Source organism: Pinus tabuliformis, chromosome 1_2 (genome assembly GCF_031772625.1).
Source record: "Pinus tabuliformis cultivar Carrire ecotype Pingquan chromosome 1_2, CPIR1, whole genome shotgun sequence".
NCBI lineage: Eukaryota > Viridiplantae > Streptophyta > Pinopsida > Pinales > Pinaceae > Pinus > Pinus tabuliformis.
The window spans coordinates 750230135-750246252 of NC_142298.1; the positions used below are offsets into that span (position 1 = coordinate 750230135).

A 16118-nucleotide genomic window follows, 5' to 3' on the forward strand; every position below is an offset into this window, starting at 1 on the left:
ATTTTGAATTTGTTTGTAATCAAATACTTCTGGTTTTTCTCAATTTGTTTCCACTGCATGTCAGATGTATTGCTGGCCTATAGTTCACAACCATAGAGAATCACCAAAATCGCTAAAAACCCAAAAAGAGTTTGAGTGGTTTTCCAGTCCCATAACTCTACACCTATTTTGAAAAACATAAAATGCTTTCCAGCCCCCCAAATCTCTTTTCTTTCTATAACCATCCCAGCTTAGATTTTTGTTTAAGTCAATTCCGAGGTATTTGTAATCCGCAACTTCTTCCAGAATGTTGCCTTCAAAGTAGAACTTATGTTGGTTATGTTTTCTATTTTTTAGAAAATCACTAATTTCGTTTTGTTGATATTGACTTGCATCCCCACACTTCTACAAATGCTCAAGGGATAGTAAGTGCTCTTGCAAACCAAGAGTCGATTTAGCAATCAGAATAAGGTCATCTGCATACAAAAAAATACCTTATAACAAACTTGCCCAAATAGATACCATCACCCCCTTGCGAATTTAGCAACTCCTCAAGCTTGTCGATATATAAATCAAAAAGGGTATGAGACAAGTGGGCAACCTTGCTTGACCCCAATATCGCTTCTAAAACTTTCAAAAATGTCTGTGCTTAAGTTCTAATTTTGACTTTCACCTCTTCATACAGCCTATGCACAGCTGCTCTCAAATGTTTAGAAACCCCATGTTCATCCATTCTGTGCCAAAGCTTATCCCTAGAAACCATGTCAAACGCTTTTCTGAAATCAACAAAGCAACAAAAGACTTCTTCCTTTTTCTCTCAAACTTCTTCAATGATGTGCCTTAAAGTTATACAATGATCAACTGTGGAATGTTTAGGTCTAAAACTTGCTTGCCCTTCAGCGGGCTTATCTCTTTCTTCTACCCACTTGCTAATTTTATTTTCTAGCATGCTTCCAAATAGCTTTGCAAACAAAGGGTTTATCATGATGGTCCTATAATTGGAGGGATTATTGACGTCGCCGCTCTTGAAAAGAGGTATTCCCAGACTAGTTGTCCAATCTATAGGCAATAAAAGTACTATAAAATTTAAGATTTAGAAAGTTAGGTTGAAAAAAAACACATAGGAAAGAAATGATTAAGGAATCATTGGTGAAAGGAAAGAATAGGCAGAGGTCTAAATTTAATTACAAACTTACAACCAAGTTTTACAGAAAACAAAGATGGAGGTTTTGGATTTTATAATGTTGCAAAGGACTTAGAAAAAGAAAAAGGTCAGTAAGAGAAAGGAATGGTAAGAAAGGAAGTTTAAGTTGAAAAACTAATCACCATAACAAGGGATTTGGAGGTGTTAAAAATTATCAGTTCATTGCAAGTATACAGGCCATCAAAAAAATTAGCAAGTTTAACAAACTTGGTAGTTATCTTTGTAGTTAATATAATTAAGATTCTTTCTGCATCACTTATTTTTTCAATAAGCCTAATGTTACACTGCTGAACTTTGAGAAAAATTAAGGTTTTATTAAAACAAATATTATGTTTTTCTCATATTATGATGTGATTTTTCCCTTTTTTCAAGTTAGGTTGACCCTTGCCAAGGCCAGCCTAATGTTGGATGGAAGAACAATATTTTCAACTGCAAGATGTTGTCAAAGATTGTGTGAGGTTCATTTGAGTCTGAACACCTCATGGAAAAGTTTTTATCCCCAAAAGTGGCTTCCACCCTGAACCCCTCCCCATGAAATTTGAACCAGTAACCTAGTGAAGACTAAACTCCAAACAAACCAACTTGCGTCTTATAAATATGATTTTCTTTTTCTTATTTAAATTATATACTTGTAATCTGTACATTGCTTCTCAATTAACTGTTTCATTGTCATTTCCAAATTCAAAAAATTTCAAAGGAATCCACTCACAACAACAAAGACAATCAAATCTACTAATTAGTTCATCCAAAATTTTGTAATAACCAAGAGAACAATATATTTTAAAAATTTACATATGAAAATAAAAATAATTAGTGATAGATATATGCCCGTTTAGGAAAAAGTCTTTTTAGATATAGTCAAGAAAGCATTTTGATGGAACTTTTACAACTGCAAGATGAAATATTAGATCATTTCTTTCAAAAGAGCTGGACTTGACCTGTTACATAGAGTACATATTTTACTATTTGTGAAAATATTGGAGTTATGTATGTAGACTAAAAATATGAAATATGATTACACATTATTGTTAGGGGGAGCCGTGAGCTCTCCTTGCTGGTTAGAAGGTAGTAGCTAACACTTGATGAGTGTGGAATAGTTAACATCTAATTGATCACATCACTGACAGTTGCTGAATGCTGCTCTTATGTAAGCAGTAATCTATGCCTGCCCAAAACAACTGGGAGACCATTAACAACCAGCTAGCAGGAGATTCTGCAAAATTTACAAGCTCCCTCCATTACCAGCATGACATGATTGCAACTTTAGTCTTGTCTACTCAACAATCGAAGGTTGCATACAAGCACAACGAGCTTGTTGCTTGGAAGGTTGTTCCTTTCTTCCACCAACAAGGAATGCCCGTAATGGAACTCTGATCTTGGGCCCATCTTCCAACATTTTCTGTTGAAACCTTGAGATAATAATGCGGATCCTTCGGACCTCCAATTCCAAAACCCGGGCTTTCTCTGAACCATTTTCCAACCTTTCTGCTATTTTGCTGTTTTGCTGACTTAATATTGAGATCTCTTCGGCAAACTTAAACTTGTGTTCCTGGCCACTCATCTCCTCCTGCATTCTCTTAATCCAAGCAAATCCATACTTGAGATCCTTTTTCAATCTATTATTGTGCTCCACTAGCTGCATGACTTTCCCTTGGGCTTCTTTTAACTGCTTTTCAAGCAAATTATAATCTATTCCCCCATATTTGTCATCCTTCAGTTTTTTATTGTTCTGCTTCAAATTTTTCATTTTGTTTTGCAACTCTTGGACTCCATTTTGGAGGTTTTGTGTCTGTTTTGTAGCAAAGCTAAGTCGGTTCCAATACTTTCTGTTTTCCTCCTGCAATATATCAATCTCTCGCCCAACAACATCAGTACTTGCTGGGCCTTTAGCTTCATCAATCACCACCTCTTTCTCTTGTAATGCAAGTGATTCCTCTATGACCAAATCTCCTTCTTTAATGTGCAAAACCTCTTTGAATTTTGGTGATCTGTTAGAAGTGCACTCACCTTTGAGTCGAGTATTTTCTTGTTTCAGGTTTTTAACTCGAGCCTGAAGAGCACGAATTTGCTTTTGAAGCCGTCTTGTGTCTACTAGTGCTGGTTGCAACCCCTCCAACTTCATTGCCAAATTATGTGCTTCCTGAGACTTTGTATCAAAATTTTTAGCTTTTTCACTCAGTTTCTGCACTTGAATCTCTAAACTTCTACACATCTCTCTAAGAAGCTCAAACTCTTCGAATAGATTAATATTATTTTCACCATTCTCCATGATGGTATCCCTTCTCTGTATCCCTTCTTTGTATGTTAAACTTGAGGCATCTTCAAGTTTATCAACCTTAGTAGACATATGCAAGGAATAATCTTTAAGTTTCTCATTCTCATGTTTCAGGCAAACAAGTTCTTCAAAAAATTCTCTAAGTTTATCCTCTGCAAGTTGGCAGCTTTCCATGTTTACTGACATTTGTTTTGGCTGTGGGCCAATGACCATCTCAAGAAGCCTTGAAACATAAATTTCAAGCTCTTTTGCTTCCTTGAGCTTGGAATTCAAGTTTTCAACAGTATTCCTCTCCACTTGTAGTTGAAGGGCTTTTTGTGTGTGTCCATGGAGTTCTGCTTTCAGTGATTTGTTTTCTGATTCCAAACGGATTTTCTTCTTGTGTGTATCCTCTAATCTAACCTTAGCATCCCACCATTCTTTGATGCTTCTCTGCAATTCATCTTTCATTGTCTGATTCTTTCTTTCCAGTTCAATAACAATGTGTTGAACTGCATCAATATCTGCCTGCAACTTTTGAACCTCATGAGCTCGATTCTCTGCTTCCATAGATGGTTCTATGTTTGTTTCCTGCATTTTCTTCAAAGCATCTTCAAACCACTTGAGAAGATTATCCTGAAACATAGATTCAGGTTTCAGTGTAAGAATTTTCATTTTCCTATGTTTAGAAGATGGTTTCTTATATGATCTTCAGTTGCATTGCAATATGAATACATGTCTTACGCATTTACTATTGTTTATTATGGCAGATATATCCTCAGCGGGCCTAAAGAACTAGTCAGACTAATAAACAACAACAAAAACAAAAAACAAAAAAATTATCTATAACATTTACCTTAATTTTGTGAGTGTCACTTCTTAAAATATTCATTTGATCCAAAACTTGCTCCTTCAACAAGCATACTTCTTCTTTCATAGGGGCTATTAGGCCAAATATTGTTGCAGCTTTAGCTCCTCCATTGTTCTTTGTTGTTTCAAAATAAAAAATGATTCTCTTAAGTTCTTTTATTTGTGCAACTCTAACCATTGTCTCAGTCTGTTGTTTCTCCTTCTCATGTTCCTGGGAAAGAAGCTCTTCCTGAAGCTCCCATGTTCTTGTTTCAAGCAATTTGCTTGCTTCATACATACTTTGATTTCCATATTTCAACAATGCATTCTCTATCTATGTAGATTGCAGGGCTCCATATAACTTCTCAATTTCTAATTCTAGCACTGTGGCCTGTTCAGCTTGCTTTTGCAGTTGTCTTCTTGTATTCTCTCCTCCCTCTTGCAACTGCTTAAATTCCTCTCGTAAAAAAATTTCCTGCACAGAAGTAGAAGACAATTTTTTGCTCAGAAAATCTCTCTCCCTTTGCAAGCCATGCAATTCATCTTTCAATGTTGCCCTATCCTTAACTGCAGCTGATATTTCAGCTTTGAGATCGATAATCTCCTCCGTCAATGATGACACTTGCAGCTGAAGTCCATTCACTGTCATTTGACCCATTGCATGTTCCTGTTTGACACTCTCTAACTCTCTTACCAACATCATGTATTCTTCCTCAACTACTTGTAGCTGCTGCCTGAGTTTGTCAAGTATATTATCCTTTTCTTTTATCAGATCAATACTAGTTTGAATTTGAACATCCATTTGTCGACACTTTTCCTGAACAACACTTAATTCATCCTGCAATGCATCTGCATGTTTTTTCTCCTCATTGAACCTTTGTATCAACTCCTGAAATTGCAACACCTCAACTTGTAACATTTGCAAATTTCTAGTACTCGTTTGGATCTCATTTTCAAGTGCCTTCTTTTCCTCATACAACTTGCTTAATTCTTCCATCAATTGCTCTATATGCTTGTCCCTTTGAGCAATGTTACCCTGTAGTATAGTCACAAGATTAAGTTGTGTTAATGCTTCAGTCAGAAATATTTGATTTTCCTCTTCAGTAAGACACAACATTCCTTGTAACTCATCATTTGGCATTTTCACAGAACTGTAATCCTGTAAAGTTCTCTTATGCTCATTTTGCAAAATCAGATGTGCATCTTGAGAACTTGCTAAAGAATGTTTCAGATGCTTAATTTCTTTTTTTAGGTTTCCTTCTCTCTCTTCACTGGCTTTTAATTCTATTCCCAGCTCTTGAGTAACCCCCTGTAAAATGGGGATCTCCTTTTGCAGATTTTCCAAGTGCCAAGATGTGATTGCAGCCTCTTCATTGAGGGATGCTTTTTCTGACTGCAAAACAGACATCTCCATCTTCAAATGTTTTAGATATGTACTAGCTGCCAACGCCACAATGGAAAGACGTTTTTTAATTTCTTCAACATGTAAAAGTTCTGTTTGAAGGTCTTTTACTTTCTCAAAAATAATATTGAGTAGCTGCAAGCTTTCAGCATTTGTGCTTTCTAATTGACCCCCTGCAATATCAGGTACAGAAAGTATGTTTCGAAGCTTCTCCATCTGTACTTTGAGTTCCTTTTTAAATATCATTTCAGAGGAAAGGTTATTCATCAATGAAAAATTTTCTGTTTGTTGTATGTGAATCGTCCTTTCTAGTTCTGACACCCTCTCTTCCACGGCTTTATACTCTCTGATACGTTTCTCACATTCAACTGACAATGCGATGTTTTTGTTTTCCATTTGACATAGAATGCCACGTAACTCTCCTATCTCAACCTGACTGTTTTTCCATTTTTCTGTCTCTTTTTGTAGTTTGGTCTTCAGGTCATTTCTTTCTGCTTTTAACAAGCAAACCTCCTCTCCTAAATTGGTTATTTGAGTACTGCATGCTGTAAGTTCATGTTCATTTTTTTCTTTCACACTTTGGAAAAGGCATAGCTGTTCGTTGAGGTGTTCCACGTGTCCATGTAAATTTTTCAACTCACTGCTCAGGTTCATGTTTTCTCTTTCAAGTTGAGAAACCATTTTCTGGAAATTGTGCAAATTTGCTTCAAGAATGTTTATCTGCTTAGTGCACTGTTGATTCTCAACTATTAGGGTATGCTTCTCTTCCTGCAGATCCTGGGCAAGTAATTGTTGCTTCTTCAATTCATCGCCAAGCCTCTGTACCTCTATTGTATGAGATGACAGTACATTTTCTAGATATGTCTTTCTGTCTCTAAGCTCCTCCTCTACTTTTTCAGCAATCTTTGACATTGCTAACTTTTCCTCCTCATAGTTTTGGCAAAGTTCCCTCAATTTTTTATTGTCATCTTGCAAACTAACAAAACACAACTGAAGATTCTCTGGGTCTAGTCCTAATAGTTCGATTTGCCTTGTGATTATCTGAAATCTTCTGTCTAGGTCATTCCTTTCCTCTTTCAAGCAATAAAGTTCTTGCTGTAGAGCATTTCTCTGGTCCAGACGAAGCGCCACTTCATCCAACAAATTGACCTTGTCTTGCTTCAATTTAGAGACTTCCTCTTCTAGAGTTTTAATAGACATTGATGCAGATGAGATTTGCTCCACCAGAGCGTCATTCTTGTTCTGGTTTTGGAAAATCTCTTCCTCTAGAAGCTTTATTTTTCTGCCAGCATCCTTCAGCCTCTCAGTTCCTACTTGTATCTCTGCTGTCAGAGCTTTCTCTTGTTCCTGTGATTGACTCAATGCCTGCTGGAAGCTTGTCAGAGCCACATCAATCTTCCTGTTCTGGTCAGTCTCTTCTTGAAGTCTCATTTTAAGATTTTGTTCCTCGTTACGTGTAAAAGTTAGTTCTTCCATTAGCAGGCTCATCTCCTTAACTAAATGCTTCATCTCCTGTTCAATGGCATTCTTGTCCCTTTCTAAGTTGTGTGCTTTCTCTTCTGTAACTTTCAAGTGTAGAGCTCCAGTTGATAACTCCTCTTTAAGCTTTTTGTTTTCTTCTTGTGCATCCTTCAGCCTCTCAGTTCCCTCTTGTATCTCAGCTGTCAGAACTTTCTCTTGTGCCTGTGATTGACTCAATGCCTTTTGGATGCTTCTCAGAGTTGTATCAATCCTCCTGTTCTGGGCGGTCTCTTCTTGCAGTCTTATTCTAAGACTTTGTTCCTCATTATGTGTAGAAGTTAGTTCTTCCATTAGCAAGCTCATCTTCTTGATTAAATGTTCCATATCCTGTTCAAGGGCATTCTTCTCCCTTTCCAAGTGGTGTGCTTTCTCTTCTACAGCATTCAAATGTAAAGCTCCAGATGATAACTCATCTTTAAGCTTGCTATTTTCCTCTTGTGCAAGAGCCAGTCTTACCTGAAAATCCCTGGCCCTATTTTCAGAAGTCTGATAAAGATTGAGGACATCTTGATACTGAATCATTATTGCCTCCCGTTCTGCATTTGACTTTGAAAGAGCTTGATGAAGATTCTGAGTTTCTTCTTCTCCTTTTCCCAAGTGTTGAGCCCCCCTCCTAACCAGCCCATCTTGCATACTTACTGTTTCATCATCTTTGGGTTTATATATCAGCCTCACATCCTCATACTGGATTCCTTTTCCAAGGCTCCCCTCGAACTTCTGCAATTCTGCTTCCAAATTTTGAATTTCTGTTTCACGTTTTTGATGCTCCTCTTCTTCAACTTGTAGTTTCAGTCTCAGTACCTGTCCTTCTTGATCAAGTTCTTCATTCTTCTTCTTCAAGGAAAATACTTTCTCCTTCAACTCATTGATTTGTTCAGCTTGAGATGATGACTCTTCTTTCATCTTCTGGCTTTCTTCTTGCACACAATTCAGCTCCTCTTGCAACTGTGATGCCTTTTTCTCAGTGGTTCTGTATTCTGTAATTATTTCATTCACCTGCTTTGAACCCTGCAATTTTGTAACTTCCCCTCCATCCTCTGCCTCTTCAAAAGATAGTGCAGCCCTATTACGCATCTGGCTTTTTGATGCCTTTTGCCGATCGTAAATGCTTTTTATAATTTCATCAGCATCAAGAGGACTCAATCTGTTCTGCTGTTGAATTTGGTTTGGAAATGCCTCTGCCATGGTATAATGCATTTGGCGCAGTTCCCCAGAGATGTGGTCACATCGTTCTGCTAAAGCTCGATATGCTCTATAAAACTCTTCAACCAAATGTACAAGCTCTGGTCGCTTTTTATAGAACATCTCTGCACGCTTGGCAAATGAATCTGCATCCTCTTCAATCAGCTTCAACATGGCATGGATCTTGATATCCATATCTGCAGACAGGGCAGTGTTATTAGCTCCAAAAGAAGATCAAAGACATTGTATCTTTTTACTGTTTAGAGGCACTGCAATATTTTCCAAAACAATTATGAATTGGATAAGATAGATAACCAATGGAGATGTCAAAAGACACTATCAACATCCCTATATTAATCACCTTGTGACATAGTGTTTCTAAAATCTTCTGCGCCAATAATATAATTACAATGCAAGAAATAGTACAAGGTAAATATTTCAGGGACAAGGTAATAGCTATAGCTTATAATGGACTTGGGCACTGATGGACCCCAACAGGCTGGTAACGAGTTATACACTCCAGGGCTCATGTCTATGAGCCATTATAAATAGTGGATGAGCAAGTGAAGATAAGCCCATCTGCCTATTCATGACTATCAGCAAAGTGAGCTGATTAGAATCCCACTGCAAAAATACAAGCCACTATCCAACTGAAGCTTGAGAGACTGCACCATAGCCTTGTCCTATAAGCATGGCCTCATTCCAGGTGTCCTTTGGTAGCATGCCTGACCCGAAAGAATTTTGGTTTCCATCCATGCATGGCCTTGCCTAAAGGACTTCTGGCTACATCCATAACCATGACAAATGTCTCAACTTTTTACACACATTCTGCCTACCTCTTCCATAAATAAGAACTGTCTTTCCTTTACATTTAGACAAGGGTTTCAATCCTTATATCAACTATACATGCACAGTAGAAACCTAAATGCAATAAATTTTGGGAAAAATAAATGTTGAACAATGTCTACATAAATCACCACGCAACACCAAACATTCATCAATATAACTTCTATGAACGATACGTAATAATAAGGGTGGAAAAAAGCGCTTATGACAACTTTAATGAACATTGAAATTAAATGCAAAAACATGTTGTCGTCGACTAAATAGCACATTTGGAATTAGATAAAAGTATCAACGAGCTACATAGATTATATGATTGTACCATGCTAAGAGAGAAACAGTACATCCCTTTAAGAGTTTAATTGTATCATGTTAATGTAGTAAAATGAAGTACATAGCCTGTCTTCAAATAATTCCATTACCAGTGCCCAAATTTGCCTCCATTCCTCACAAAAGCCTCATTAATGGTTGCACAGAGAACATGAATGGTGAGAATAAACATGATGAAACAACTTGATTAAATAATGTTCAGAGTTCAATAACTAGAAGAATAACAACAAATAGTTAATAGTTTCTCTAAAAAATAAATCAAACACACAATGGAAGTCTTTGAGCAGTGGCCAAGAATGCCATTTTTTTAGTCGATGGCAAAATTTGACTTGCAGATGCTTAAACTCAACTCACATGAAGTTTAGATGAGCATTTCCAGTGTTCTCCACACAAGTCATTCCAAAACATTTGCCAGCAAAATAGCCACCTTGCCTAATGATTGCAAATGTCTATCACCTTACTTTGCATAGCAATTATTCCTAAAATTTTCATACATCTCGTTGTAAGCATGTAAGTTATAAGATATTGACTTGAAAAAATTCAAGCTGCTATGTTGTTGGCCTTGAAACACACGTGGCAATTTTCTGATGTTCATTCCAATTACACAACTGGAACTTTCAGAATGGAAATAGTTTACTATAACACCCTCCAATATTTATCACCAGCTCCACTGGAGCCTTCCAATTGGAACAAGCTCATTATTTTAATATTTTTAACTACAAGTGACTTGAATTTCTATTGCAACTAAACAATTATCTTCTCTATTCCACCTTTCAGTCGCAAATAACTTGTTCATGATGCCACCAACATACATACCAGATATAACCAACTTCTTGTAGTTGCAATTAAACTATCTAGGCCATCACTTTGTTCATAAGTTGTTCTTATGAACCACGAGTTTATGATGCTAAGGGACCAAAATCTTTGTGATGCAGGGGGTCCAAACACATGCGTAACATTTAAAGGGTACCTATGCTCTAGCATTGCGGATACACATTAGGCACTTCTCTGGACCTCTAAGGAAAGACATCTAGATAACTAAAAAAATTTAACCAAATGAAGACTCATTTTGATAGGGGCCACTACAAGTGGTTAAAGCCAATTAGCAACCTCTATTTGCCTTGGAATAAAGTTCCACCCCCAACACCAGCATTGTCTCAATATCACTAACATAACTTAATAATAATATCCCAATTTCTTCTAAATCTTGTTTTGCTTTAGGACATTTGTTTCCCTTGTTCCACACACTACTTTTTGAGATCAAATCTTCTTTTGACTATTGATTAAAACAATATGTACATATCTTTAATACAACCAACTTAAATCCACCTTAACCCCAGGTCCATCAAGTGCCAAGAGGGATCAAATCCCTCAAGGTGCACACCTTCCACAATTTTTTGCACCATCAAAAAAGTTTGCACCTTAAGGGATTTGATTCCTCTCAATGCTTGATATATATATATATTGTGAAAAGCCAACACAACATCAGTGTTGCACTCCCTCACTCATGACACATATACCCCATACTAGGTTGTAGACACACCTCTTGAAGCAAAAAAAAAGTTGGTTGTGTTACACTTCCTATTGTACGAGGTTTTACATTGTGATTTTGATCACATCGATGGAAATTTATTGCCGGTAGCTTGGAGCTTTGGACCAACTTGGGGGGATACATCTTCATGGAACCCTTCTCTTCATTGTGTTGGATCATTTGATGAAGGCCTTTGCTTTGGAGGAGCTTCAATTCTCCTTCATTGGGTGATTATGCTTGCCAATTTGGTGGTCTTCTCATATGTGCTTTCCTTGTTTATCACCCCTTGGTTGCATAAGTGATGGTTGTGGAGTATGCTACCTTATTTTAGTGTAGTTTTGGTACACGTGTTTATCTTGGATGTGCTACAACTTGTTCTTGAATGATGGGTCTAGGCCCCTAAGGGGTTCAAAGATGATGGTGTTAGAAGATAAATGTTTCATGATTGTTGGGGTTTCCTAGCGACTTTTGTTAGATTTTGTAGCATCAAACAGGTGTTCTAGCCTCAATTTTGTCTAGGAGGCTAAGGAACACAAGATCTCCAAAACCCAGAAAAGGTTTCACGAGATAAGCTTGTGGAACGCTTTAACGAAATTAATATGCCATCATTTCAATTTCTCCTAAGTCTAACTTAAGAAAATTAGTTAATTAATGGGAATTAATTAAGGAAGATCGAGAATGCTCTAGAAATTCACATGGATCGAGTTTAAGATGATCTTAGTCATTGATTTGGATCTAATCATAGCCGTTGAAGCTCCAACGAGAGATTATAAGAGCAAGTCAATGGAATGAAGAGAGAAACAAGAGGAAGAGCGAATTATCCAGGCAGTGCGAATTTCCTAGTGCATAGTGATTCAATGAGGGAAGAATTTGAGCCAGTGGAGGAGCGCGAGTGATTAAGGGAGAAGCAACAGAGGACAGGAGAATTTTCCAGTGTCTCTCTAGTGCTAGTTTGGCAGGAAAGAGGTGGCTGAAAAATTCTGTAGAGAGGGTCGCATAGCCATTGCGAGTGAGCCAGAACCCAGTGCAAAGTGCCAGAAAGGAAGTCGATCCAGTTGTTGGAGATCGGAAGATTGACCAAAAGGTAGAGCAACTTCATTCCAAAGGTAGAGGGAGGCAGGACGACTCATCTAGAGCTAGCTGACAAGCTATATGATTTTCCCAGGCCACGCAGTGTGAATTTCCCAATGCACAGTGATTTAGTGAGGGAAGAATTCAAGCCAGTGGAGGAGCACTAGTGATTGAGGGAGCAGCAACAGATGACAGGAGAATTTTCCAGTGTCTCTCTAGTGCCAATTTGGTAGGAGAGAGAAGGCCAAATAGTTCTGCAGAGAGGGTCGCATGGCCTTTGCGAGTGAGCCAGAACTCAATGCTAAGTGCAAGAAAGGAGGTTGATTCAGTTGTTGGAGGCCGAAAGATTGACCGGAAAGCAAAGCGACTTCATTCCAGAGGTAGAGGGAGGCAAGACGGCTCATTTGGAACTAGCTGGAAAGTTGTACAATTTTTCCAAGCCAGACAGTGCGAATTCTAGCAGAGTGAGTTGCCAGGGAGAGAGTTTGATCAAGCTAGAGGGAGGCTGAATTGTTGCAAAAGGGAGAAAATTTCTCCAAATTATTTTGCCAATATATTTTTCGAAGGATTGCTAGTTGGGCATCTAGATTATTGTACTCAGGTTTTTATCACTGCATAATAATAAAATAAACCCTCATCTATTGCACTGGTTTTCCCTTCGGGGTTTTTCCAGGGACTTTTTAGTCCAAAATAATTATGTCGGTTTTATTTTTGGTGAAGATTGTAATTGTGATTTTATCAATATTTGTCGTAATAACAAATAAATTGCAGAACAATTATGAGATAAATTTCCAGTTAATTGCCGTCAAAGGAAATTTTCACAACTTTTGCATGATGATTATTGGTTTTGTCACTACGAGGGGGCACCCTACATGGCCTTCTAGCATTACATATGTGGTGGGGACATACTTCATGATTGGATAGGTTAGCATTTCTATTGTCTCCCTCTCTTATGATGTTGACATGGCTAGATGATATGTGTTGTGGTAGTTGTTAGGTCCCTATAATATTAGTGATTCCCCCATTACTATTGTCATTGTAGCCCCTTATTGTTGTTGTTGCGCCCTTGTTGTCCCCATATTGTTATTATTGTGCCTCATAGAAGCCCATTATTGTTATTGTTGTACCCTTATATTATTATTGTTATGTTGGCTTTGATTATATTGTGACCCATTAGACTCCTATTTCTAGAAAGGAGGTTTTGCCATTTGAATCATTCAAGAATTGTTCATTTGTGTAATGTAAAGGATGTTGCCCCCTCGAAGATGCTTATTTTGAAGTCGTTGATCTATCTTTTCTTCTATTTTGTGAGTTGGTTGCATAACATTTGGTATCAAAGGTTTGGATTCTAGGGTTTCGCTGCATCAAACAGATCATCGTGGCATTTTCGCTGTAACTTTTTTCTACGAAGCTTCAGAAGCTGGAAAAAACCCATTTGAGACGACATCTCAAAGAACTTCGTGTCCGCATTTTAGACAGTTTGTCGCAAAATTTTCAGAGATATGAACCAAGGAAGTTAGGGTTTTTGCAGGCTCCCGAATTCCATCCCAAACAAGTGACCTTGGGAAAATCGTCATAACTTTCTCTTGGAACATCGGATTAAAATTTCGTAAGAAGATACTGAAAGAGGACAGATTGTGGATTGTTGGGTATCGTTTTCAGGGTCGCAGGTCGAAACAGTGGCACGTGGCACTTTGTACAAGTTCGCTCTACTGAACCAATGTATAATCAGGTCACTGTGGGAGATTGGGCATAACTCTTTCTTGGAAAACCCAATCTTGATCAGACTTGTGAGGTTGGGAAGAGGACTCAGAAGTCTACGACAGGAAGAAATTTCAAACCTTGAAGATTTGAAATTTCAGAGATACATCAAATTCAATATCGAGCTCCTACAAAGAAAAAAAATGTGTGTAGTCTTTTTTAAAATTTGCATAAGTTTTGTTTGAAAAATTAGTTTAAAGTGATTAAAAGGGCATAGTGAAGAAAATTATCATTAGTTGATGCCCCGAATAAAGAAAATGGAAACACCTAGAGAGCAACCCAAAAGCTCTACTATGACACATGAAGAAAAGGAAGAAATGCAACATGATATATCAAAATTACAAGACCAAGTGCAACAAATTTCGCTTTCACAAGAAGTAACAGAAGCTAAGATGGATGGTTTGAAGAATGGCATCAATGGTATGAAAGGCAACATTGAAGATTTGAGGAAATACATGGAAAGTTGGAAGGAAGGTTTGACAAAATTGCTGCAAGAAATAATTCCTAATGGCGAAAAGTTAGTAGAGGAAACTCATGATGAGAACAAAAGAAATGTTAATCTTGATTTGAAGAATGACAACATTGAAGATTTGAAGAAAGGCATAGAAGGTTTGAAGGAAGGTTTGACAAAGTTGCTACAAGAAAGGCTTCTGAATGGCGAAAAGGTAGTAGAGGAAACTCATGATGAGAACAAAAGAAATGCTAATCATGATTCCATAGACTCTAACGTTGGAATGAAGACCCACCATTTTCCAAAGATCGATATGAGGAAGTTTGATGGCAAGGATCTCGTAACATGGATACTACAGATGGAACAATATTTCAATCTCCATAATGTGCAAAACACACAAAAGGTACGCATTGCAACTTTATATTTGGAACCCAATCAGTTTGTATGGTATCGATGGCTTTGCTCTCGTAAACAAATTATCACTCAATTTTTATAGAGGAAATGATAGTCCATTATGAGGATACAAGAGCAACACCTTCTTTAGCCAATTGATAAATCTCAAACAAAAGGGTTCAATGGTGGAGAACATTAAGGACTTTCAAAAATTGAATATAAGGGTAAATGATATTCTAGAGGAGCATAGGATTGATGTGTTCATAGGGACTTTAAAGGATAACATCCAACATGAGGTTCGCCTTTGGGAACCCGATTCATTGGAGAAGGCATTCAACTTGGTAAGAAAAATTGAAAGCAAAATTATGACAAGAAGGAAGCCTACCACTCACAACTATAAAGATGGAAGTGTTGTTGCCCCTAGCCTTCCACAACCTACAAGGTTGACACCACAACAATTGGAACAAAAAAGAGCAAAAGGGCTTTGTTACAGTTGTGATAGCAATAACATTAAAGGTCATAAGTGTCCTGAGAAGAAATTATTTTACATAGATTGTGAAGAGGAAGAAAAAACAAGAAACGTCAAAAGAAGAGGATATATCCCAGGAATCAACCCTAGAGAAAGAAAAAATGAATCCAACCATATCTTGTAATGCATTAGAATTACCACTCCTCAAACTCTCAAGGTAGAAGGACATATCAAGAAGAAAAAGGTAATAGTGTTGATTGATTCGGGTAGTACCCATAATTTTATTCATTGTAAGATAGCCAAGAAATTGAATTTCTTCCTATATCCAACACCAAAGTGTCAAGTGATGGTTGCAAATGGAGGAACCATAAATTGCTCTAGAAAGTGCCATAATATCAAGCTATCCATGGGAGAATATGTATTGAATAGTTCTATGCTTTCTATTCCAATAGGTGGTGTTGATGTTGTATTAGGAGTCCAATGGCTACATTCTTTTTTTTTTTTGGTAGGTAAGCACCCACGGGGGATTTGAACCAGTGACCTATCACAAGGAGTGCCTTAACAATGCACCCATTCACTGTCAATCCAAAGCCCCATGGGCAAGTCCAATGGCTACATTCATTGGTATCATAGCTTTTAATTTTCAAGAGATTTTCTTGAAAAAATTTTGGGAAGGAAAGGAAATTGAATTAAGGGGTATCGCAGGGAAACCGGGAAAGATAATCAGCTCTAATGGCATGACAAAGCTTCTAAAGAAATAACAACGAGGCGTAATTGCACAATTATGTTCACTAAAAGTTCCCACATTGAAATCATCTATTTCTCCAAATCTCCAAAAAGTCTTGAACGATCATTCCAAGGTGTTTGAGACTCCCAAA

General features: G+C 37.5%; 1 protein-coding gene across 1 annotated transcript in view; it reads right to left on the minus strand.

Annotated features, from left to right (window-relative positions):
• Positions 1-2014: 2014 nt before the first annotated feature.
• LOC149207949 (uncharacterized) overlaps positions 2015-16118 on the minus strand; it is a 73842-nt gene continuing 59738 nt past the window's right edge. The window contains 2 exon segments of the mRNA XM_089395894.1: positions 2015-4073; positions 4294-8588. Of these exon segments, the coding sequence (XP_089252020.1) occupies positions 2457-4073; positions 4294-8588 (5912 nt within the window). The 3' untranslated portion in view covers positions 2015-2456.